The sequence below is a fragment of the Megalobrama amblycephala genome, linkage group LG2, assembly GCF_018812025.1.
Source record: "Megalobrama amblycephala isolate DHTTF-2021 linkage group LG2, ASM1881202v1, whole genome shotgun sequence".
NCBI lineage: Eukaryota > Metazoa > Chordata > Actinopteri > Cypriniformes > Xenocyprididae > Megalobrama > Megalobrama amblycephala.
In genome coordinates this window covers 40,333,454-40,358,901 of record NC_063045.1, presented here as the reverse complement: position 1 = coordinate 40,358,901, position 25,448 = coordinate 40,333,454, and the positions used below count along the sequence as shown (strand labels likewise).

General features: G+C 35.9%; 1 protein-coding gene across 2 annotated transcripts in view; it reads left to right on the top strand.

Annotated features, from left to right (window-relative positions):
- LOC125258475 (ephrin type-A receptor 5) overlaps positions 1–25,448 on the top strand; it is an 80,684-nt gene that overhangs the window by 13,190 nt on the left and 42,046 nt on the right. For both annotated transcript variants that reach the window (XR_007182632.1, XM_048175432.1), the window contains exon 3: positions 6,647–7,310. Coding sequence is in view for 1 of the 2 variants with exons in the window: in XM_048175432.1 (XP_048031389.1) it covers positions 6,647–7,310 (664 nt within the window). In the remaining variant the exon portion in view is untranslated. The remainder of the gene's footprint in view (positions 1–6,646; positions 7,311–25,448) is intronic.

Sequence of the window (25,448 nt, the reverse complement as noted above, 5' to 3'; positions counted from 1 at the left end):
TCACTGTGGTAGTGCTCTGGGTTGCATTTCCCTAAAGCATTGTAATCCTATGTTGATTGTAAAACCATTGCCACCAGTGGAGTTATGATCAATTTAGGCTTTACAATGTTTTTGGTTAAGGCAATTTAAGATGAATCCGGTATCACATCTAGATTTCTAACACAGAACATCACAAACGTTATATAAATCACAAAATTAAACAAGAAGAATTAATTGTAAAAATCAATGTATATGAAAACAATTTATTTTTTATTTATTGCTTTTTATTTATTTTATTTTAAATGAACATAATTGATTGTAGTTAATTTAACATGGTTGATTCTATTGGATTTTACTTGTCTCAATCATGTGGAACCACTGTCCATGATTGAATTGAGTAAGTTGGACATAACTATTTTACATAGATTCTTGCTTAGTCAGTTGTTTTGTCAAGATGTGCCCAACCATAGTAAATAAGTTGAATCAACCTTAATAAATTAAGTTGACCCAACTTAAGTACATTAAATTGGAATAACAGAATTGCATAATGCTGAAATAAAGCAACTTAATCTTGTGGAAATCCTTTCCATGATTTTTTTTATGTTCATTCAAAGCGTTATTTTTTTGAGTGTATAGACTTTCAGTGGAGGGACTGAGAGTTAATATAGGAGAGTTAATAAATGATGACAGAATTTTAACTTTTCTATGAATTATCCCTAAAGTTCACACAAGTTTGTCACCCTCGCTCTTGTTCCAGATATACACAAGGGGTGTTTAGTGAACTGTTCATGCAAGACTTTTCCATACAATGAAAGCATACCAGAGAACTTTGAAACAAAAGCATTCAGGCTTAATAACTTCAGTAGTTTCTTTTTTCGTTGCACTAAATGCACCATCTGGTTTTAAGCTATCTTAAAGTCAAACCCAGTCTGTTAACCTCCCCTTGATTCATCGGCATTAATTGGATTTATTCCCTCACCCCAGAACTGGGCCAATGTCATGTCAGACCCAAGACTAAAATTCAAATACAATTCCTTTTTTTTTTCATTTTACACAATGACACATGTTAAACAACTAAACATGTTGAGCAAATATTAAAAGTTTTGAAGATATCTATGTACCCTGAGGGGAAGAAGAGGGAAATGCATTCTATTATTAACAAAAATGAAAACTAATTATTCACCTTTCAACATACAGTAAGAGCGCATGCTGCCATTTTTCAACTTACATTTGCGAGGCTTCCAGTTATTTTAGTTATACAATCAGTATGCTATGCTACTTGATATTGCAAACTGATATTTGTTATGTTATTTTAATTTATTATCATAATTATAAATGCACTTGTTTGTTGTACAAAAAAAAACAAAAATGTTTACTGCACTTTGTTATTCTTTTTAGTTATTTACCCATAGCAGCTAGGAAGTCTTTGACATACATAGAAAATTAGTTTACTTCCACATTAAAAAATAAATAAATAAATAAATAAATAAGTAAGTGATTCACCAAACCGAATGCCAAAAATAATAAACCTCCTTGTCTGGAAGTGGTCAGACAAGAACTTAGTCCCGCCCCAAACTATTGCTATTGGCTGAGCCATTGTTGCACTGGCAATGTTCAAATGAACAGAGCAATACTTTGATAGCACTACAGAGCCACATTTTTCACTCAAAAATAACTATACTGCCTCCTATGATACCTTGGACCAGAATTACTAACAGATTGCTCTAGCACTAGTGCTTTTATGGGATTGTAGTCTCACACGCTAGTAAATCTAGCCCCTTGTTTTTTTTTTTTTTTGGTGTTTTTTTTTTTTTTTTATACCGAATTTTAAAATTGCATTGCATTTACTATTTACATCCTTCATTGAGAAGGCATTCCCATAATACATGGCCACAATAGGAACAGTAGCAGTGGTGATTATAAACAAAATTGTATTTCATTCAGTAATAAATAGTATTAATAAAAATAGATCAATGTAGTTGCAAATGTATTATGTTTCTTGATATTTATGTGCTTTTATGCTTATTAGAGTATTACAATGTTAGCTCAGCAACAATCTAACCCAAACTCTGTTGGAATTAATGAGTTTAGTCTTCATGGTAGTTAAAGTATTTGCATATTCCAAATCAGCCACTTAAGAGGATTAATTTCATTTAGGATGCTGTCTTAAAAGCCAGCTGCCTATGTAGGCAATAGGCAGCAGGGCAGCTCTCAACGATTTGGCAACAGTGTGTTAAATCTACCCTAAGAGAAAGTATGGAGACTATAAGGGAAAAAAAAAAAAAAAAAAACTTTATTATTTTGATTAAAACATTTAAATCACATTAAGGAATTCATTTTCAGATTCATATTGTATATAACAAATAAAATGGTTAGGGATTGTCATTTTTTTTTTCTTTTTTTTAAGGTCTACATTAACATGCACTACTATGGCTACTAAATATGACAGGCTGATGTCCAGGTGTGCCATTTAAATCTTTGACTTGAAATGATTCATGTTATCACTACACAGCTGTGACACGCATCCTCATACAATCTCCTTTTTCAATGTGTTTTTGTAATGAAGGCCTTTTAGAATTATCTATTCATCTTCATCCATGTGTCAGAATTGTTGTCGTCCCGGGGTGCCTGGTATTAGTAATGCATTTTCACATGAGAGCTTTAAACGAATATCCAAACGCCCTTGGATATCTGCATGATCCAAATTCGCACAGGCCCAGTTTCATTTCAAATGGCGGCTTTCACTAAATTGCAGCTTTGCCAATGTAATTTACCAGATCATGGCCACAGTGACTCATATTGGAGAAATCTGTGACACACACTTTTCTGTATCATTGTGGTACTGATGCATCACCAAAGGGCTCTATACCTGAATATGATCACCTCTGCTTGAGTAAAATTCAGATAGTAATATGGGTGTTTGGCTGACTGGAATGAAATTAAAATTTTCCATAGTATTACGGTGTTAGCGTAGCAACATGCTAACCCAAACTCTGTTGGAATTAATGAGTTGAGTCTTCATGGTAGTTGAGCTATTTGCATATTCCAAATCAGTCACTTAAAAGGTTTCATTATAGTTAGGATGCTGTCTCAAAAGCCAGATTATATATTAAAAAAAAAAAAAAAAGAAAAGAAAAAAAAAAAGGGAAGAGTAGTAATACTGTGGAACAGATTTATGGTCTAGCTTGTGCTTAAACTGAGACTATGAAATTGGATACAGCTCCTGTCAGCATTTTATCTAAGATACAAAACAGCGTATATAAATAATTTCATGACAATATTTCATTGAACATTGAATGAAAAAAGCAGTGTGTATCTTTCTTAGCTGCAGAATGGGTGATTACGTGCTTTGAATGAATATTCTTTGAACGGTTCGTAATACCAATGAATTATTGAATGTGCTTTTACATAGCACAGACACTGATTTCCTAGCTAAAACCTTGTTAACATTTACCTATAACTGAACAATATTCTGAGCAGCATGTTTTATACTGCATATTTTGATAAACGGCGAGGGGGTTAGGGTTAGTTGCATGACAAAAAAAAAAAAAAAAAAATGCATCCATCCATAAAAAAAATTACTTTATAAAGAATTATTTTACTTTATAAAGTAAAATAACGAACTTCCGGCATGACAGCCATAAGCATTTGATGTACGTCCACAGAGCATTAACTTCCGCGATGTAGTACACAATGCCATGGATGGATGCATTTTTTTTTTTTTTTTTTGTCTTCAAAATCTGGGCAGCCATTCACAACCATTATAAACCCTGGAGGACTAAGGATATTTTTTAAACTTATCTCCGACTGTGTTCATCTGATAGTCATATACACCTAGAATGGCTTGAGGGTGAGTAAATCATGGGATAATTTTCATTTTTGGGTGAACTCTCCCTTTTAGTATATTTTTTAAAATCTATTATTTCAATCACTACTCTTTTTTTAAAGTATGCTGAAATTTATTTCTTTTTTGCATACTGCATAAATTGATTATGTATAGTATACTATTTCAAACAAAGTGACTAGCAGTAATGACTTTGAATTTAATAAATTAGAAGCAAATTACTGTCAACATAGAACTTCATAATTTGTGCTCCTTCTAACATTATGTCCTACTGAAAGAGCCAGTGTGTTTTTAGTGTGTGAACTGCGAGACTCAACTATTAGCACATGCTGTATGACTCCCAGTGGTCCAGACTTCAGTTCTTCTACTGTCCACAAAACTCACAATCGCTCATATTCAGAGAGTGTCAGGCAGAGGTAATATGAGGCCTCGGGAGGGTCTCTCTGGTCATTGACTGTGCTTTTGAAGAGCGCTGAAGGGCCGCTCGGGCCCTCAGGGTGCATTCCGAGGTCTTGCTTTGTTAACTGCCATGTTACAAGTCTCCTGACTGTGTAGATTATAGCTGGCAGATTGTTTTTCCAATCTCTCTGCCACCTGATGTATTGTTATTGAGCATCTCTATGGACAGCAATACATACAGCCATATTTTGTTAGATGTGGTGGTTGTGGTGTGTGAATGGATGCCACAATGTTCTTCAGAGGGTGTCATACAGTATTGTGTTACAATTGCATAACAAGCCCTTACATACTCTTAATTATAAGTCCTCAGTACAGTGTTTTTGGAATTGAGTTGACTAACTTCATTAACAAAGTGATAATTATGTTTTTTTGCCCTTGTCCCAGAGCCAGGCATTAGCTGAACACATTAATTATGACATATATATATATATATATATATATATATATATATATATATATATATATATATATATATATATATATATATATATATATATATATATATATAATGATCACCAAGGCTGCAATAATTTGATCAAAAGTACAGTAATGTTGTGAAATATTATTACAATGTTCAATGTCACATGATCCTTCAGAAATCATTCTAAGCAGATTTGCTGCTCAAGAAACATTTCTGATTATTATCTATGTTGAAAACAGCTGTGCTGTGAACCTACAGATAAATAACAAAAAAAACAAACAAACAAAAAAAGCAAGTGAGGGTGTAAAAGGGAGTTTTAAGTCAACAGTGCTGAAAGTGCCCATACATGAAGAAACATCCTTAAAATCTAGTTCCATTTTATTGCATAGCTTCTGCATATATTTATATATATATTTCCCAGACTGCACTTGGCCCAAATGGCATGTCAGAGTTCAGAGTCTACCATTTGTCATTTCATGATTCAGAGGGGCGAGTACACCCTTTCTAGGCATGGTGCACCCTCAAAGCACCCTACTGCCGAGCATGAATATTGTCATCCAAATGTAGATCTGCATTTGGGACAAGGCCACTCTGAGTCGTCACTTCCGTGATGTAATGTTGCATGTTGAAGTCTGCTGCAGAGCTCACTTCAGTGCCGGCTCGGCAAAAGTGTGAATCAAGGGCGCATATCGGCCACAAAGGGACCTGTTAACAGTTAGCGTCCCTGACACTTGGCACACTTTTTATTGCCTTTTTATAATAAGGTAATAATAATTATAATAAGGTAATGAGGTAAACTAATGATAGCATAATTAGGTATCATTCAAAAGCTTAAATACTCAAAATTCATCCTGTGAAAACTGTTTTGAATTTAGACATTGTTACAATGGAAAGAGTATTTTAAACTAAAATCTTTTAGTGGGCTCCTCCCTCTAGTAGTCAGTCTCATGTTTCAAATTTGACAATAAATGACTGCAATTCGTGACAAAACATATAGTTGGAAAGGTCTAAGACTCAAGGTTCCATATTTGGCCATAATTTCCATTAATTATTACTTTTTTTTTTGGGGGGGGGGGGTGATAAAAGTGATATTGCTACAGAAATGTACATTATTAATTTGTGACAGAATAATACATACATACAAAAAAAAAAGAAAAAAAAATCTATTGAATGTGAATTTCACCCAGTGACTATTTTTGGTATAGCGCCTAAACAAAACCAAGAAAACTCAATTTTTGATATATCAAATTTGGAACACAAACTTTTACAGCGTCCTTAAGCTATTATAAACTATTTTTTTGTAGGCCGGAGATTTTTGACGGACGATTAATCAGTTCCAAAAAGAAATACAAAACCTGTCCTAATTGAAAGAAAAAAAAAAAAAAAAAAAAAAAAAAAAAAAAAGAGAAAAGATTGAATGCAATATTTGGCTATAATATAGCATAAAGCTATTTTTTGTTGGCCTGGAACATCACAAGTGTAACAAGGTGGTCCAAAATTATCCTCAAAATTTTGGGAAGTAGTTATTCCCTATGAGAGCAAAGTCAGTAAGTTTCAGTCCAATGTGTTAACATTACCTCTCCGGGTCAAAATGACCCGAACACAACATGATGGTTTAGGGTTTGGTTTAGGGATAGTTGCATGTTATCATGCATAATTTACTGTTATTACTACAGTATGTACATGTAACGTGTAACAAGGACACTAAAATAAAGTGATAAAAAAGGTGTTTAGTACAGTACATTTGTTTTACAGTAAACTTTTCTATATTTTTTTTTACACTGTCATTTTTGAAGTGCTTTTACTTTCAACCTTAGTTCTGTATTCCAAACCAATCATGAAGTACAACCATTTAAGTTTGAATAGTGCATTTACACATCTATGCTCAAAAAGGGGGGTGACAGTTAACAGGTTAATCTGCTTTTTCTCTCCTTGTGTTTTAGTGGGAAGAAATCGGAGAGGTGGACGAGAACTATGCACCCATCCACACGTACCAGGTGTGTAAGGTGATGGAGCACAACCAGAACAACTGGTTGCAGACGAACTGGATATTAACCCAAGGTTCCCAGCGAGTGTTTGTGGAGCTCAAGTTCACTCTACGGGACTGCAACAGTCTCCCTGGAGGTCTAGGCACGTGCAAGGAGACTTTCAATGTCTATTATTATGAAACCAACGACGAGGAGAGAAGGAATATTCGGGAAAGCCAATATACAAAAATCGACACCATCGCGGCTGACGAGAGCTTTACAGAGCTTGATCTCGGAGACAGGGTCATGAAGCTAAACACAGAAGTTAGGGATGTGGGTCCGTTGACCAAGAAAGGCTTCTACCTGGCTTTCCAAGACCTGGGCGCATGTATCGCTCTCGTTTCTGTCCGTGTCTTCTACAAAAAGTGTCCTTTTGTTGTCCGGAATTTGGCCCTCTTCCCGGATACTATAACCGGGGCAGATTCCTCCCAGCTTCTGGAGGTGCCAGGGACCTGCGTCAACAACTCGGTGGCTGATGAACTTCCCAGAATGCATTGCAGTGCTGAGGGGGAGTGGCTGGTGCCCATTGGGAGGTGCATGTGCCAGGCAGGCCATGAGGAAGTTAATGGCTCCTGTCAAGGTTGGTGAACATCTTCATTATTATGCAAATGCAAGCGCTGCCGATGCCGCACATGTGTGACATATTCCCCTTGAACTGCGTCTCTGAATGTCACAGACGCTGATGAGAACCTGACCTCTTTGTGTGGCGTGGGTAGACTGTGACATTCATTTCACAATCTAGTGATTTTACGGTTTTAATTTCTCATGTATTATGTCAGGCGGAGTTTATATTTAAGATGTTCATAATGGTAGTGTGTATATTTACCACAATGGTAACATGTATACTGCAGATATTTAATATAATTTCTCAGAATGCTCAGAAGGATTTATGTGACTCGGTGGTGAGAGGCAGCGTTGAACATGTAGGAAATGGAAGTAGTGGAATGGTAGAGTAACAGCTGTCAGAAGGTGTAAGAATTTCAGGCAAATTATTCACTGACTAGAACAAGACAATCAACCTAACTTGATAGTAGCCCACTTCATACCAGACATTGATGTCTATTATCATTATCAATATTATATACTTATACTGCAACAAACTTGAAAGTTATGTGAAGTTACATGAGCAAAATGCTTGTGCTTCACAAATATAATAACCTTTCAAAGAAAATGTCTTCATATTTAACAGAAAAGTTTTGGTTTCAGAGTTTTAGGTGGGTTCAATGTGTTCCAGGAAATAGCATACTCAAACCATAATGGATCAGTCTGTATAAGTGTCTTAGAAAACATTTTCACTCTTTAACTATAGAAATGATGGCCATTCTTTGAGTATAAGTGAAATTGTTGCCATGCTGAATTGGCAAGAAAAAAAAAAATACGGAAGCTCATGTACTTTAGAGTGCTAAAGGCTGATTTATACTTAAGCGTCGGACCTACGCCGGAGCCTCTGCGCCGTAGGCTATGCGTCTGTTTTCATTTATACTTCTGCGTCGTTGTCCGCGTCGACGTGCATGCAGACCACTATGAGGCGGTGTCTGCGGTCATGTTGAGTATCAAAACAAAAGCCGAAGAAGAAGCAGCTCGTCATGTAAGTTGTCAGAGAAGCTTACAAACAGAAACGGCAGAGAAGCGGCAAATAGGTAATGACTTTTGTTGCATGTCGACTTCATGTGTTCTCTGAAACAGAGTGTTTTTTCATTCATAGTTAAGTTGAAAGTGCTCGCTCTTCTCCGAGTGCTCCGCGCCAGTTTTTTGACCCGAGGGAGGGGTTCTAGCAGACCAATCACAGCGCTTGCGGTCCGCGTGGAATTGACGCGTTGTTACATTTTTGAAGAGGTGCACGTCAGGCTACGACGTAGGCTACGCGTGCTACGCACAGCCTACGCCGTTGCTACGGCGTACACTCGACGCAGAAGTATAAATCAGCCTTAAGATGTAAATGAAAGAGTACATTGTTTGGAAAGCTAATAAATACCATAAAATGAATGCAAAAAAAAAAGTTAATTGGGGGTGGGGGTGGGATTTATTAGCCGTGTGACTTAGTGGCCAATGAGTTATACACCGATCAGGCATAACATTATGACCACTGACAGGTAAAGTGAATAACACTGATTATCTCTTCATCACAGCACCTGTTAGTGGGTGGGATATATTATGGAAGCCCGTTTCCGCCACTAAAAAAAAAAAAAAAAAAAAAAAAAAAAAAAAAAGATGAATTGCGACTTTATATCTCAGAATTCTGACTTTTTAACTCGCAATTGCGAGTCGCAATTCATCTTTTTTTTTTTTTTTTTAGTGGCTTTTTTTTTTTTTTTGGGGGTTTTTTTTTTTTTTTTAGTGGCGGAAACGGGCTTCCATAGATATATAATTCAGCAAGTGAACATGTTGTCCTCAAAGTTGATGTGTTAGAAGCAGGAAAAATGGGCTTTGAGTGTAAATCAGGATTTGAGTGAGTTTGACAAGGGCAAAATTGTGATGGCTAGACGACTGGGTCAGAGCATCTCCAAAACTGCTGCTTTTGTGGGGTGTTCCCGGTCTGCAGTGGTCAGTATCTATCTAACATTGTCCAAGGAAGGAACAGTGGTGAACCAGCGACAAGGTGATGGGCGGCCAAGGCTCATTGATGCATGTGGGGACCAAAGTTCTGGCCTGCGTGTTGTCCAATCCAACAGATGAGCTACTGTAGCTCAAATTGCTCAAGAAGTTAATGCTGGTTATGATAGAAAGGTGTCAGAATACACAGTGCATCGCAGTTTGTTGTGTATGGGGCTGCATAGCAGCAGACCAGTCAGGGTGCCCATGCTGACCCCTGTCGACCACCGAAAGAGCCAACAGTGGGCAAGTGAGCATCAGAACTGGACCACAGAGCAATGGAAGAAGGCGGCCTGGTCTGATGAATCACGTTTTCTTTTACCTCATGTGGATGGCCGGGTATGTGAGTGTTGCTTACCTGGGGAACACATGGCACTAGGATGCACTGTGAAAAGAAGGCACAGTTGAGGCAGAGTGATGCTTTGGGCAATGTTCTGCTGGGAAACCTTAGGTCCTGCCATCAATGTGGATGTTACTTTGACACATACCACTGACCTAAGCATTGTTGCAGACCATGTACACCCTTTCATGGAAATGGTATTCCCTGGTGACTGTGGCCTCTTTCAGCAAGATAACACACCCTGCCACAAAGCAAATATGGTTCAGGAATGGTTTGAGGAGCACAACAACGAGTTTGAGGTGTTGACTTGGCCTCCAAATTCCCCAGATCTCAATCCAATCGAGCATCTGTGGGATGTGCTGAACAAACAAGTCCGATCCATGGAGGCCCCACATCGCAATTTACAGGACTTAAAGGATCTGCTGCTAACATCTTGGTGCCAGATACCACAGCACATCTTCAGGGGTCTAGTGCAGTCCATGCCTCGATAGGTCAGGACTGTTTTGGCAGCAAAAGTGGGACCAACACAATATTAGGAAGGTGGTCATAATGTTATGCCTGATCTAATGCCAGTATGACTTTAAAAAAAAAACCCAAAAAAAAAACCCCTTAACAGTCTTTCACTAATAGCCAGTCTTTAGTAGCAGTTTTACTAAATTGTTTAGATGCTTTGCGAAACAATTCATGTTTCTCTCAAAGATCTTCTAAATACATTAACCTTTCTGTTCATAAGTTGGTAAATATATGCAGCATTCTGACTTTGGTTTCTGTAGCAACCACAGTCAGTCTTTGATCGTCAACAGTATTAAAATTTAAAGTGATTCATCATTTAGTAAGTTAAGTTGCAGGACGATGAAAGTACTGTTGATTTTCATTCCCTGTGAACCATGTGTTGGCTTTCTCTAACATCTTTCTTGAGTTGCAAACACAGGGGTAGCGGATCTTGCGGTGTCTTGTTTCATCTCAGAAGCTGAAATTCCACTGAAAATATTGTTTCACAGACCATGTCATCCATCTCTAATTTTCTTAGTCTTCAGTTAGCTTATGGCTAAATCAGCCTGGGTTAGATCTTTGTTAGTAAATAATGACGTACATTTCAAGCTGTTCCTCAGACAAACCTATCATATTACTTCAGAAGACTTGCAATAGAATGCACAACACAAATTGTATGGACTACGATACTTAAATTCTTTTTTTGGAGCTTGAAAGACATGAGATCACTATGAGATGTTGTTGTATGGAAAAGAGTAATATAAAAATTATTGTTCTTCTTCTTTCTGTCTTACTGAATATATATGGTTTATACAACAAATGGTTGAATAGTAAAAATAATTCAAATTTTGAGTTAGATTACCATTTAATCATTATCCTTCCAGTTATACATGAGGTGCTGTTTTCTCTGTCGTTTAAGTCTTAGTTATGATGGCTTTACCCAACCCCCATCCACACCACTGGAGCCTAGAGGATATAATGATAGCTTGGATGGGAAAGACAGGAAGTGATAGAGGGGTCCACGCTCCAGTGCTGGAGGAGGATGGTGTGTCCTGTGAATGAAACGGCACCTTCATCCTCTTCCTCCTCTCCTCAGATTGCTTCCTTTGTCTGCTGCCAGAGTTGGCACTTTGCGATAAGGATTCTTTTTTGAGAGCAGTGTAATATTTCTTTGTGAATTAATTTCTATTGAGCTGTCCCGAGGGAATGTCCGGTGCTTCTGCAATGTAAGCTTTAGAGGGAGTTGGTTTTTGTGCAGTTGGCCAGGTTGCCAAGCAGACCAGGCGACAAAGTGTCGGAAATGCTTTCAGTGCTTTTGTCTGGAGGCCGGGCTGCAATTCACTAGGCATAATTGTACAATGAGTATTCGGAGCTGTGGGTGTGGATGTGCAATGCTGTTTCTGTTCAGATGTTTTGTGCGAGCAATTATAAAATTAATGTAAACATGACAGTCACCTGAGATAAAGAGGAAAGGGATTGTCTGGCTCTTTAGGGAGACACTGAATACATTCAGCTTGTCAAATAAACAAGGACATTTTATCAGAACAGAAAATAAATAATGCAGGGGTTGATAGCTTAGAGGAGAATTTGTTCCTCTTGCAAATAGAATAGAATAGAATAGAATAGAATAGAATAGAATAGAATAGAATAGAATAGATCATCATATTGTAGTAGGCCTATTCAATTTTGTGCAATTACCCAGCAGGAAAGGTCTTAAAGTCAGCATGACATGGAAGTTGCAATACTCTTTTATTCCCTATTGTGAAGTATATATCCCAGTGAAACGGCTTCTGAAACAAGAAGAAATGTAGGGCAGGACTTGATTTTGTTCATGGGGACAAAACAGATGTAAATACATGCATAATTACACTGTTGACCCATTCCTTACACCTTAACCCACCCTTAAACTTACCCATACCACCAAACCTGTCCCTAACCTTACCCGTATCCCATTCCCACCTCAATAGCAGCAAAAGTATTTTGCAATACAATGCTTCCTAATATAAAGTGGGGCCATTATTTTCATTAAAGATTATGAGGCGCATGAGTTTAAAAGATAACAATATGCAATATATAAAAACAAGATTTGTCAATTTTGATATCATGGTGACTTTAAGCCCCATTCATATAACGATAACGCTAACTGCAATGATAACCACACTAAAGGACAATAAAATTATGTTCATTATAAGATATGTTCTGTGAGCATAATTTCAGGTTTAAATGCAAGCAGGATTGTGGTTGTCCATCACTGTTCATCAGGAAAAAAAAAAAAAAAAAAATCTGAAAGTGATTCTAATTATATCTTTCCTCTGTGCTGTTATCATTGTAGTTGTGGTGTCCACTCTTTTCTTAAGCTGCACTCACATTAGTGAAATTTAGTTAAAATTTTGTGGGCAAATAGGTCCATTGTCTGTTGTCAATAGTGTAGCGATGTATGAAGCGAAGATGTCACTTTCAGAAGCAGAGCTCTGTTGGTCAACATGATGAATCCTTTTGACCAGCTTAAACCTGTTGCGAAGAATTCATATAATGGAGCTGTAATTACAGAAAAAGATACACCCACAAGTTGTGTAACGAGCCAATCAACATCTGCTGATTTCGGCCAACTCTTGCGATAACAGATTATGGGCAGTTAATTTCATTTGACTGGTGTGTCTGTATCACCTTTTTTCTGATTAATGTAAAAAATTGACATTTATAACATAAAACACATGCAGGTGACTATTATTTAAGTAATATGGAGTCAAATTCATGCCACATATATTTGCAAATCAATAAAGTATTGCAAAAGAAAAATAAAGTATTTAGCAAACAAATGTTTTGATAAACTGTATCACAAGCTTACATTTGACTGAAACGCAGATTAAAAGGAGGATTTCAGTAGTGTCTGATGAATACATTTATATACCAAGATGACCAACAAAGTATTTAGCTTGAATTCAGTCTTGATTTAATGTAATACTAGCATATCTTCATAAAATCCTTAAAGGATGTCTGACGAAAAAATAATAAAGCACTGAGGGCAATTAATCTGCTTTTTCAAAGTACCCATATCATACATGTTTGAACTGAGAATTCATGTCATTTGCACTAAAATGCAATGCCATGCTTATACAAATGAACACTGGTGGACATAGCAAACTAATTGGCAAAGACTGTCCTGCTAGACCTGTGGAGGTGTGAGTGAACGAGAAAAACACAGAGAAAGATGGACTGAAATACAGGAAGGGGGAGGATGGAATGGCGTTCGGCTCTCTGCGGAATTCAGTTGGGCTCTCCAGGGCGGAAGCTTTCAGAAAGAGCTGGATCTCCAATGATCTCTCTCTATTTTCATTCCTGTCAGCCGTTACTGCTGCAAATGTCAAACTCGATCCGGTCACTCGCTACATACCAAGGGATTGAGCTACTGTGGAAATGTACCAAAGACAAAGATATTTTGGAGAGAACATCATACCAACAGCATTAGGAGACAAGTACTGGCTGGGTTTTAGTGAAATGTGGAGAATGTTATTTTCACAGTGTTGTCTGGCAATACCAAACTTATTAATACATTGTGACAGATTAATAAGTTACAGATTTTCAAAGGAAAAGCTGAACCAAAAATGTGTCATTTATTCATCCTCATATCGTTCAAAATCCACATGACTTTCTTTATTTTTGTGACACACAGTAGAATGAATTTTGAAGAATATTCATGCTGTTATTTTTATTTAAATTTGAAACAGAACTGAACAATGTTGGAAATAATCTGCCGTTGTGATTTTTTTTCTTTTTTTTTCTGTATATTCATATCAATATTATGATATAAAAAAAAAAAAATATATATAGGGATTTTCACTAGACTATGAATCATTCTAAAATATTTGGGGTGATTTTGTTGTGGAGTGTATCTGCATAAAAATAATTAAAAAACATTTTTTTCAGCAGCAAGGACAAAAATAAAGGCTGGATCTTGTCACAACAGTTGATTTTAATGAAAACAGACTCAAAAATACTCTCCAAATATCTCAGCAAACAGGACAACCACTTAACAGAGAACAGTAAACAGGGCCATATAGACCAGTGAAATTAAGAAACAGGTGCAGTTCATTAATCTAACAATGAATAACCATGGTAACAAATACTAACACTGGAAACAGAACAGGAAACGGTATAAAACTAAAGGCGCACAGGGGTAAAAGGCGCATTTTACTTTATTATTTTTTTTAAACCAGATGGCACAAAAATTTAGCTCAGCACTTTTCTTAACAACCGCTTTTGATGATGCAAATGGAAATTTGGCAGATCCTTGACACAATTATTGACAGCAACACAAAGTTGATTCTGTACTAAATTGATCTAATGCTTTTTTTTTTCTTTTTTTTTACCCTTAAATGCACGACTGTTTCACCAATCATTCTTACATATTCGGGTCTTTATCGATCCGGATCTATATCTAACACAGAAGGATCTCTACCTGTCGCAATGATATAAAACTCCTCTGATATTAGAGTAACAATTACAGAAGAATAAAATAAAGCATATGTTGTTACATTTTGGAGGTTGAAAGGGCTCAGTTTGAGCAGATGTTTTATTTCATCATCACTGTCCTCGTCAGAGCTCATTTCCCAGTAAATTCAGCAAATAATGGGCTAGTTTTATGTTTGAGGTCACGAATATGAGCCCATTCGCAATCTCAAACGTATTCTCAAAATTATATAATTTTCAGCTATCTTCAAAATCAATATTTTGATTACTAACAGCTTCACCAGATCCATCCAGTAACAGTTACAGTCATATTTGACTGCGTTCAGTACTTGCTCTGCAGTAAAACGCCGAGCCATTTCATGTTTTTCTTATTATTTCGTTTTCTGTCTGAATGAGTCGTCACTTCAGCATTGTGTATCAGACATTGCCACGTTGTGGAATAAAGGTGAATTGCACTTATTCCGTCATCTAAGATTCAACTATTGTTGTGCAGAAAAAATATACGTACACTCATACACACCTTGGGTCGTTAGCGACCCTATACAATTTTTACAAAAAATGAGTACAAAAATAGGCATTCTTTTATAATTTCATGATTTTTTTTCTTGTTATATGCTTTATAATAAATTGATTGAGGAATACCAAGAAGGTTGATGTCTAACTTTAAAAAATGAACAAGGAGGAGGGTAGTGAATGACGTCCCGGGTCACTAAAGACCCGAGGTATGCATTTAAGGGTTAAATAGCTGTAGATTTATGTAGTGCATGAGAATCAATGCAATTATTTACTATATTTTGAGACAAAGGTCTTGTTAATAATTTTCAGTTTTGTTCAAGGTAATTAAAGCAATAGTTTTTCAATAATGGAAGAATGTGTAAAAGTATGGTATTTGAGGTAAAAGGCATGCCTGCTGTTGGGGCTAAAGGCACAATAATTAACATGGTAATAAATAGCTGGCTGACTTATCCATTTATTGACATGTCATGGTTAAATTCAGATGGTAAATATCATATATTAAGTTAGGTGTCCACCTTAGAGATAATAACCATATTTATACTGAAACCATAATATTTAAAAAAAATATCATATTATTTGTTACTATTGTAAAGCTATATTAAATTATTATGGGATCTCATTTAATGTTTTCAGAATCTTTCTTTTTTTTTTTTTTTTCAAAATAAACCGAAAATAGTACAAACTTTGATTGTTTTGAGGTATTAAATTTAGACAATATTTAAAACACTTTACTTTAGCTAAAGCATTTGTATCAATACTTTGTGCCTTTTGTCCCATGCTGGTGAGTCTTTTACACCATGTGTGGGGTAAAAGGCCCACCTTGCCTCCTCATACATTTATACGATTTTTAAACAAACAAGCAAGCCACTTTTATGACTTATTTTCACACAAAATCTGTTCCTCCATCAATGTTCTATAGAAATATTCTGCAACCGAGTAGTGAAAAGCACATTTTTCTTAAGGTGTGCCTTTAGCCCTGTTGTACCCTATATGTTTTTGCTGCATGGAGAAGAACAGCATGAACATTCTGTGTTCCATGAAAGAAAGTCATACGGGTTTGTAATGTTATCAGGGAGAGTAAATCATAATATAATTTTATATTTTGACTGAATTGTTCTTGATATTTTTCATATAAACTGACAAATTTCACAATCTTTTGTGGCATGTAATACCATACAAGTATAGAAACCAAATTAGTGATTGATTTATTAGAACGCACTGTTCATAAATGGTTTGCTACTTTAGTAGGATGGTGATTTTATAGTGATTGACTACATTTTCCTGTGCCGTCAGTATGAGGATTTAATAGGGTTTTTTATGGGCTCATTTGTAAGCCGTTATACCTGTGATTTCACCCACTGGTGCAGACTGCAGTGCAGAAATTGTCGCTGATATTTTTGAGAGTCAGGAAATGACAGCTTCATCCAGAGATTCTTCTTCTCACCCAGTCTGTGGGCCCTGCTGGCAAAAGAAGGCCAGCTTCACACACACAAGTGAAAATGACAGCTAGAGCCGGCCACACTCGCTGCTATGTGTGAAGCCGCACCAGTTTGTTTTTAATTCAGCATTTCCTCTTGCACACCATGTGAGGTTTATACCATCCTACAGTTACTTCACAATCTCAATATGAGTTGACATCCAGTTTCACAGTTGCAGGTGCTTTATAGGTCAGACGTGTCTAACATGTCCATGGCTTGATTTGTATTATTTGTATATGCCAGTTATGTACGGGGAAGCTGTTTCTGATGTGATTATGTGTGGGTGAACATTGATCTGAGCACACTGAAGTGTTGTTCTTGAGCAAACTAGGTCTGCACTGACACTAAAGAAATGCAAGGTCTTTGGAGGTTATTTTGGAGTTGCAGGCTAATGCAAATCAAGCACAGGTTTTGCCTTATTCAAACACACTAAGAAGCTTTTGTTGTTTACATAAATGTTTCAGTGACTTTTGTTCATTTTTTTTCAGAATCTAGTTTTCTCTGGTTATTATTATTAATCTGACATAATATATTAGGGCTAGGTAAAAAATATTGATTTCTCGATTTTAATCGATTCTCATTTTTACGAACCGATATCAATTCTTAAATCTCAAGAATCGATTAGTCTAATCTGTTTTCAGTTGATGAACGAGCAGAATATGTAGCGCCTCCCATCCAATAAATCGCAATAATCTTTGTGCTTTGTTACTTTTGATATGAAGCAAAGTCTCAGATTTCAAATGACGTCCATCTTATTATGAGATTCAAAAAATAAATACCGTTTTGGTGCTGTTTAATGTGACGTGACAGATCACTTTAGCGCCTCAGTTAAAGAGAAGCGGCAGCACGGAGCGCATGTGAACATCCTCTCCTCCGCTTTTATACCAGTTACAGCGCGAAATAAACACGACTAAACATCTGAAGGTATTTTAAAATATACAATACAACTTACCGAAATCCGTATCATGTCTCGTGTAACAGCTCAGTCAGTGTTTCAACCTCGGAAAGACTTCAATAAAACAGCTTGTAAACAATGTCACATAACGTCACATTTACCTCAGAAAAACATATTCAGTTACCATAAACTCATTAGTCAGCTAGAAAAGTGTCTAGAAAGCAACATTCTGATAAATATAGCTATGCACCGTTACATACTCATTATAACATTTAATGTGTTTGAATAAATCATGACAGCCGCGATTTAAATGTTTGCATTTCAAAAAAATGAATTTGAGTAGAAATATGATTATATAATTATAAGCTTAATTTATAATAGAAACATCATTGAGTATAATTTAAGTGTTTGTATATAAATAAGTTAATTTAACCTTCAGTATTATTATAATAGTACCAACTGACTCACATGTGTAGTTTACAGCATTAGTTGAGAGATTTTTTTCCTCTAGAAAATTTGCCATGTACTATAACTGAAATACTACATCCAAAATAATCGATATCGAAGCGAAATTGAAATCGTAATTGAATCAAATCAAATCAAATCGTAATCGTAATCGAAATCGAAATCGAATCGTAATCGAAACGAATTGAATCGAAAGCATGTGAATAGTAATTGAATCGAATCGTGAAAATTGTGTCAATACCAGCCCTATAATATATATTATTAATATATTAAAAATATGTTTTTTTTTCCATACATTATATATATATATATATATATATATATATATATATATATATATATATATATATATATATATATTTGGGTCTCACTTTTATATTGTCTGTAAATACTATGTACTAACATATAAATTAATCATTTGATACAGTGCACTTATTATGTACATACATGTTCTTGGAATAAAACATGGAATAAACACAGCACCACAAACTGTAGCATTAGTATTAGCTATAATGCCAAGTTACAAATGAACTTTGTGCTGATGCCAAAGATAAAAGAAAAGGAAAGCATTTTCTCTTCCCTTTTCAGAGTTGATAAGGCTATCCTGTGCATGATTATATATTGAATAATTAGTTGCACTTTATTATTTGTATTTAGCATTGTTTTTTTCCTGCTGTCCTTGATCAGAATAGACATGTGATCCATTATTTTGGGGTGGCAACCCACCAATTGAGAATAACTGAATTAGCTAAAATTACAGAAATGTTCCAATTATGTATAATTATGTCCAATTTGCGTCCCTATTATATCCCCTGTGAACACCTGCACACAATTCCTTTATTCCTTTTACAAGCAGCACCCTACAGTTGGGGAATGCTAATCACTGCTTTTTATTTATTTATTTATTTATTTTTATCAGATTTTATCAGAAAGATGAAAAGCTGAATTGAAAGCTCCCCAAATCATCCATATTGAGGTAAAACGTTGAAATTTTAGCTTTGACTCGATGATTTGGGAAGCTTTCGATTCAGGCTGTCATCTTACTGTTTTGATAAAATGTGCATTTCATTTGAGTCAGATTTGTAATTTTTCTACTTATAACTTTTAGAAGATGACATTAGAACAAAAGCTAGCATCACCATTTTGTTTTCATCAGTTATAAAATTAGAAGAGAAGATAATTTACCTTGTTTTACACATCTGTCTATGCAAACCTTTGCTGACCGTGTTATAATGTCATTTAAATGCAGGAACTTTGACTTTAATTTGACGTCAAATTGGAAGTCTAACATCAAGTGCTGCTCCTTTGTCATTTTTCAAGTATGAAGCTGTAAATTCGGGTTGTCTGAGTTTTATATAGTGCTCAGACTGGTTATTTTATGGTGCATAATTTTGCGTAGATAATGACAGGATGCAAGCTTAATTTGCACCATTTCCACTTACTTTGCACCAAATATATAGATAATCTAATTGATTATTCACAATGTCATTTCTTTTTTGTGCTGTAAATATTCTAGCATTACATCCCTTCTAAGTGCTTTTCATATCTCACAATGAATGACAAAACCCAACAATGACAATTTTGATGTGTTTTCAGGCCTGCCTATGCAGGGCATCAGCTAGAGATGACATGCTGTGGGTATTAGCAGACGTCCAACTAGATGTCATTGACATAATGGAATTTAGATAGCAGATTTGCTATGCTATAAATCAACTTAAATCCGCCCCGCTATTCAAACAGAGCATTGAGGAAAAATACACAAGTTTGGCCTCGACAATAGCCGAGCACAAAGACCAACATTAGACGCTGCCAATCATGTTTGCATATTGTTATGTGAATGTATTCGTTTAAAGTTCAGTTTACTCACAGGACGTTAAACATAGGAAGAGGATGTTTATCGGCGACAGTCGATAGCCATCTGGGGTACCATTGTTAGAATTTATTTTGCAGTCTGTTTCTGTTTTAAAATGCATTCTTGGAAAAGCAAGTTTATGTTTTCTCCTTGTTTTTTTTTTCTTCCCCGCCTGCTCTAAATAATGTATCATAGATTTCAGATGTGAATCTTAAGGGATTTAGAGATTCTGGCTCACATTCCAATTAATTAGACAATAAATGTTCTGATCAATTCAGTGATTGAGTTTTTAGATTGATTTAAACTGAACTTACAAATTTAAGTCTTTGATTAACCAAAAATAACTAGCTTATAAGATATAGTCATTCATGAGTTAGGCTACAATTTTTTTTTTTGATAGTAATTTATTAAAGAAATGTATCTATTATCTAATGCCAGGTTCAGACTACATGATTTTGGCACAATCCATTTGACGTAGGGTGTCGTGGTGACTGGTAAACATCTGGTGACATCGACATTGGGTGTCGGGATGCAAGAATCGATCATTTCATCTCGTATAGTGTGTCATGGTGGATGACAACAGACTTTTCACAACAGGAAGACTAGCATGTTTAATTATTTTGGCCCTCCACAACAGTTCCATTACATCTGTGACTTTGTCCAATAAGAGCACAGCAGCTCTTCTGTACGCATCTTTCAAGCATAGCGAAAAGAGATACAATGATATTGGTGTTGCTAGGTGGAATCATGCAATGGAGGAAAGGTTTTGGAGGTACTGTATGGCAACAATACTCCTGCCTTTATGATGTTTCCTCGAGGGGCTACCACGACATAGTGACAATGCAAGCTGCCTCTAAAAACACCAACAAAGAAGAACACCAATAAAATAGTAATGAAACATACTCTGTAGAGCAGTTTGTCCGTTTAGGGCTACTGTAGAAACATGCTGCCGCAAAACTTAACATGTAGGAGGACCCGCGGTGTGTGTAGATAGAAATGGCTCATTGTAAGGCAATAAAAACATAACGGTTCATTATGTAAGGTCTTTATACACCACTGAAATCATAGTTATGTACATTATATTACATTTCTGTCAATAGATCCTCCTAAATATTACAAACTGGACCTTTAGGTATGCCAAAGTGTACTTTTTTTCACAAGGAATGTGGTGAGTTTTGTTGTGTTATAAACATTAATTGAGCAACAGTTAACAATTACGAAACAGACAATCTGTTCTAACATTTAGCTCACTTTGCCCTTTATTAAATGCATGTCAACCACTCAACTTCCTGTTCTAATTACCATCAAATCTATGTGTCAGGGCATTTATCAACCGTTTTCATCTTAATGATCTCCAACCAATTAGCGTTAACCTACTCTGCCTTGCATCTTATAGTGAGCATCATGGTTTCAATTATAGGACAAGTCTGCTATCAAAGCTCTCTCTCTCTCTCTCTCTCTATGGTAAATATAAAGCCTTATTAATCAACACTTCTTGTCTCAAAATGTCTATCTTTTAGAGGCGCTCATACTGAGATCTTTGCCGGCTCGTTAATTGCCAGGCCCACCACTGTTTGCTGCATATTAATTACCTATTAGCCTTTTGCGCAACGCATTATGACTTTGGATAGACTCCCTGCCACTGTGAGTAGTGATCATCCCTGCATCATCAATGAGATGCTGCAGTCAAGCATGCTGAAATCAAATCGCATTTGAGACGCAGCAAGGCCAAAGTGCACTAGAGTGATTTTGAAATTTCATGGCCACAGTTTTGCTTGGATGGATTGTGAGATAATATGTAGCATCTGTCATTGTTTGGTGTGTGGTTGTTTGGCTTAGATGGGTTAGTTGGTGTGATGTTGTAGAATTCTGGGTAATGTGAATGTTTGGAGGAGGTTAGCAGCTGTATAGTGATGATATGGTATATATATATTTTCTGTATGATGGTTATGACATTTTTGAAAAAGCATACACTGAAGAATAATGCTTAATAAGAGAGGAATGTGCATTACAAAAAGTGCAGCTCCACCAACTGTATAATCTCATTGGTTCAATAATATATACACATATACACATAATATATACACATATACACATAACTGTTTATTTAACATTAAATATCTTCCTATTTGCTGTGATTGTGTCATATTCCAACCCAATCTCACAAAGTTACAAAGTGTAAATATTTTATTTGTATGAAAATTCATGATTTTTAGAAGAAAAAAAAAAAAAAAGTATGCTGGGTGTAAGCAGATCGTACTAAAATGCACAAATGAGACGAATTATCCACCAATTCACCAAAACATAAAAAAATTTACAATTGCCCTGAGAGTGAGTTGCATATTACGTGTTCATTCAAATTAAAACATGTCAGCCCAGTTAATAAGTGAACCAATGACAACAATGAAGCCATTTTTCTAGTTTCACAGGTAAAACAGATTTGCTGTGACATCTTTCGCTCTCTTGTGTTGGAGAGACATGGAGGTGATGATTGAGTTACCACCCAGCTGAAGAGCGATAAGTGTGTGTGTGTGTGTGTGTGTGTGTGTGTGTGTGTGTGCGTGTGTGTGTGTCAGAATTGAAAGAGCCTAGTGACAGTGATGAATAGAGGCTTGTGAGCAGAGCTCACAAAAGACTGAGCCATTGAGAGGTGATAAACAGGGTGGCTGAAAATCAGGTGTGTGTGTGTGTGTGTGTGTGTGTGTGTGTGTGTGTGTGTGTAGTTTATTTAATAATTACTTTATCATTCATTTCATATTGATTCATTTCTGATTAATTATATTAATTTCTTATTACTTATCTGCTAGTTATTTAATTATATAAACTATATAGTCAATTAAATCAAGTTAAAGATTCTATAACTCAGTAATTACCAAACACTAAACTCCACTTATCTTAATATAATGTATTTAGATAAGGATAATTTAGTGTTCAGGTTTGATTACTTTATAGAATCTTTAATTTGAAAAAAGTACAGAAAAGTATAAATAATGATATGTTATCAAAACCTAACAAACTGTTTCTCATATCTAAATATAGTAAAATGTGCGAAAACTGCAAATGATAATGCTCATATGACCTAGTTTTATTGTTTTAATTCTGATATTACATTATTAACCATATAATGTTTCTGTTATCCCTAGTAACATCTGGGAATGCTTTAATTTCTGCTTTGTTATTTTCTCGCTATTGTTAACAGGCTTGTCATAAATGCTCAAAACAAATCAATAAAGCCTTGGTGTAATAAAAATATGATTATATGTTCAGCTTACAAATCAATGCAAAGACATCCAAATGCTTTCAGTGCTAGACATCTATGCTAAATCAGTATGTAGAATGCAATCAGCAAAATAAATAAATAAAATAAATATAAATAAGTAAATAAATAAATAAATAAATAATAGCTGTATGATGGAAGATTTCAGTATTGTGTTTCCTGGTCTAATGTTGCATGACAAGAGACCAAGATTCTGTCTAGGTAAATCAGTCAGTGACTTACTTTAAAAAGCCCTGCAAGGTTTGCAAAGGGAAAAGGTCTTTGGAAAATAAATAAATACATAAAATAAGACTACCAAATCCTTCCTTTTGGAGCTATTGGATTATTGCTTGAAGCACTTTTGTAAACAGAATGCATTTTTTCCCCTAATCTTCAAGCAGGCATCTGCACGGCTCATGAAACAATTTCATGAAATATGCATTTTTCAGATATTTTTAAATATCAGTTCTGTGCTGGTTTGAGCCCAGCATGTCAGAACAAATATATACTTGTCTCGTGACTTCATTATATAGATAAACTGTTGAACAATCTTGTTGCCTGAGCTGTTCATTTAATAAAGACATGTGTGGCCGATGGACCCGACTGTAATGCAATCAAAGGTTCCTACAAGCTCCATTAGTGCAGCCCAGCACCAATCTTTTATTTAATCAAAACTTGTTTCGTTTCCATTAACACAGGCTTTTGTTTCATAATGCAGCATGTCATTTGTGGGGATTATGCAGCGTGGAGTTGAGTGAAGTGTGGAAAAACGAAATTTGCCATATCATGATCTATATCTGTCAACTTGCCATCTCTTCTAAATGGATCACGGTCAGATGACAAAATGTTTGAATTAAGTAGCTGAATCGACAGGCTGAATGTAATTCCCTAACATCATAAATCCAGTCTTCAGTGTCACATGATCCTTCAGAAAGGATCATTCACTAACCATTTCAGTCGTATCCGACTCTTCTTGGTGATTCTGTAGCCATCTCTTGCCATACGCGAGAGACTGTCCATGAATTTTCATAAATCTTGTAGCTGATCTAGACAGGTGGAGCTGGGGAGGTGGAGGGTTTCAGTGGAAGTAACTTACAGCAAACGTTGAACCAGACTATTTAAATGTTGAACAAGCTATCTCATTCGCTGCAGCATCAGCAGAGGCCAATCAGCTATTTGAAAACATTCACAATTTAGCAAGGACATACTCCTTTGACTTATACACCAATGCAACTTATCTGTTTTTTTTTTCTCTCTCAACAATGCAATTTTGATCCAGTGCGACCTATGTTTAAAGGGATAGTTCACCCAAAAATGAAAATTTGATGTTTATCTGCTTACCCCCAGGGCATCCAAGATGTAGGTGACTTTGTTTCTTCAGTAGAACACAAATGATGATTTTTAACTCCAACCGTTGCGGTCTTATAATGCGAGTGGATGGTAACACAATTTATAAGAGTCAACAAATATGCATAGACAAATCCAAATTAAACCCTGCGGCTCATGGCGGCACATTGATGTCCTAAGACACAAAATGATCGGTTTGTGCGAGAAAACGAACAGCATTTATATCATTTTTTACCTCTAATACGCCACTATGTCCAACTGCGTTCAGCATTTGATTAGTAATGAGTGCTAGACATTTCTTCAGTTGTCAGAGCGCGATCAGACCTCACTAAGCGAATGCTGAACGCAGTTGGACATAGTGGCGTATTAGAGGTGAAAAATTATATAAATAATGTTCGGTTTCTCGCACAAACCAATCGTTTCGTGTCTTAGGACATCAATGTGTCATCACGAGCCGCAGGGTTTAATATGGATTTGTCTATGCATATTTTTTGTCTCTTATAGATTGTGTTACCATCCACTCGCATTATAAGACTGACAGATGGCATCGGTTGGAGTTAAAAATCATAATTTGTGTTCTACTGAAGAAACAAAGTCACCTACATCTTGGATGCCCTGGGGGTAAGCAGATAAACATCAAATTTTCATTTTTGGGTGAACTATCCCTTTAAAGGGATAGTTCACCAAAAAATGAAAATTCTGTCATTCTGTCAATGATGGAAATTCATCATTTCATACTCACCCTCATGTTGTTCCAAACCTGTATGAACTTCTTTCTTCTGCTGAACACAAAATAAGATATTTTGAAGAATGTCAGGAACCAAACAGTTGATGGCTGCCGCTGACTTCCATAGTATTTCCCCCCCCATACTATGGAAGTCATTTGGGCCCATCATCTGCTTGGTTACAGACATTCTTCAAAATATCTTCTTTTGTGTTCAGCAGAAGAAAGAACTTCATACAGTTTTGGAACAACTTGAATAAATGATTACAGAATTTTCATTTTGGGGTGAAC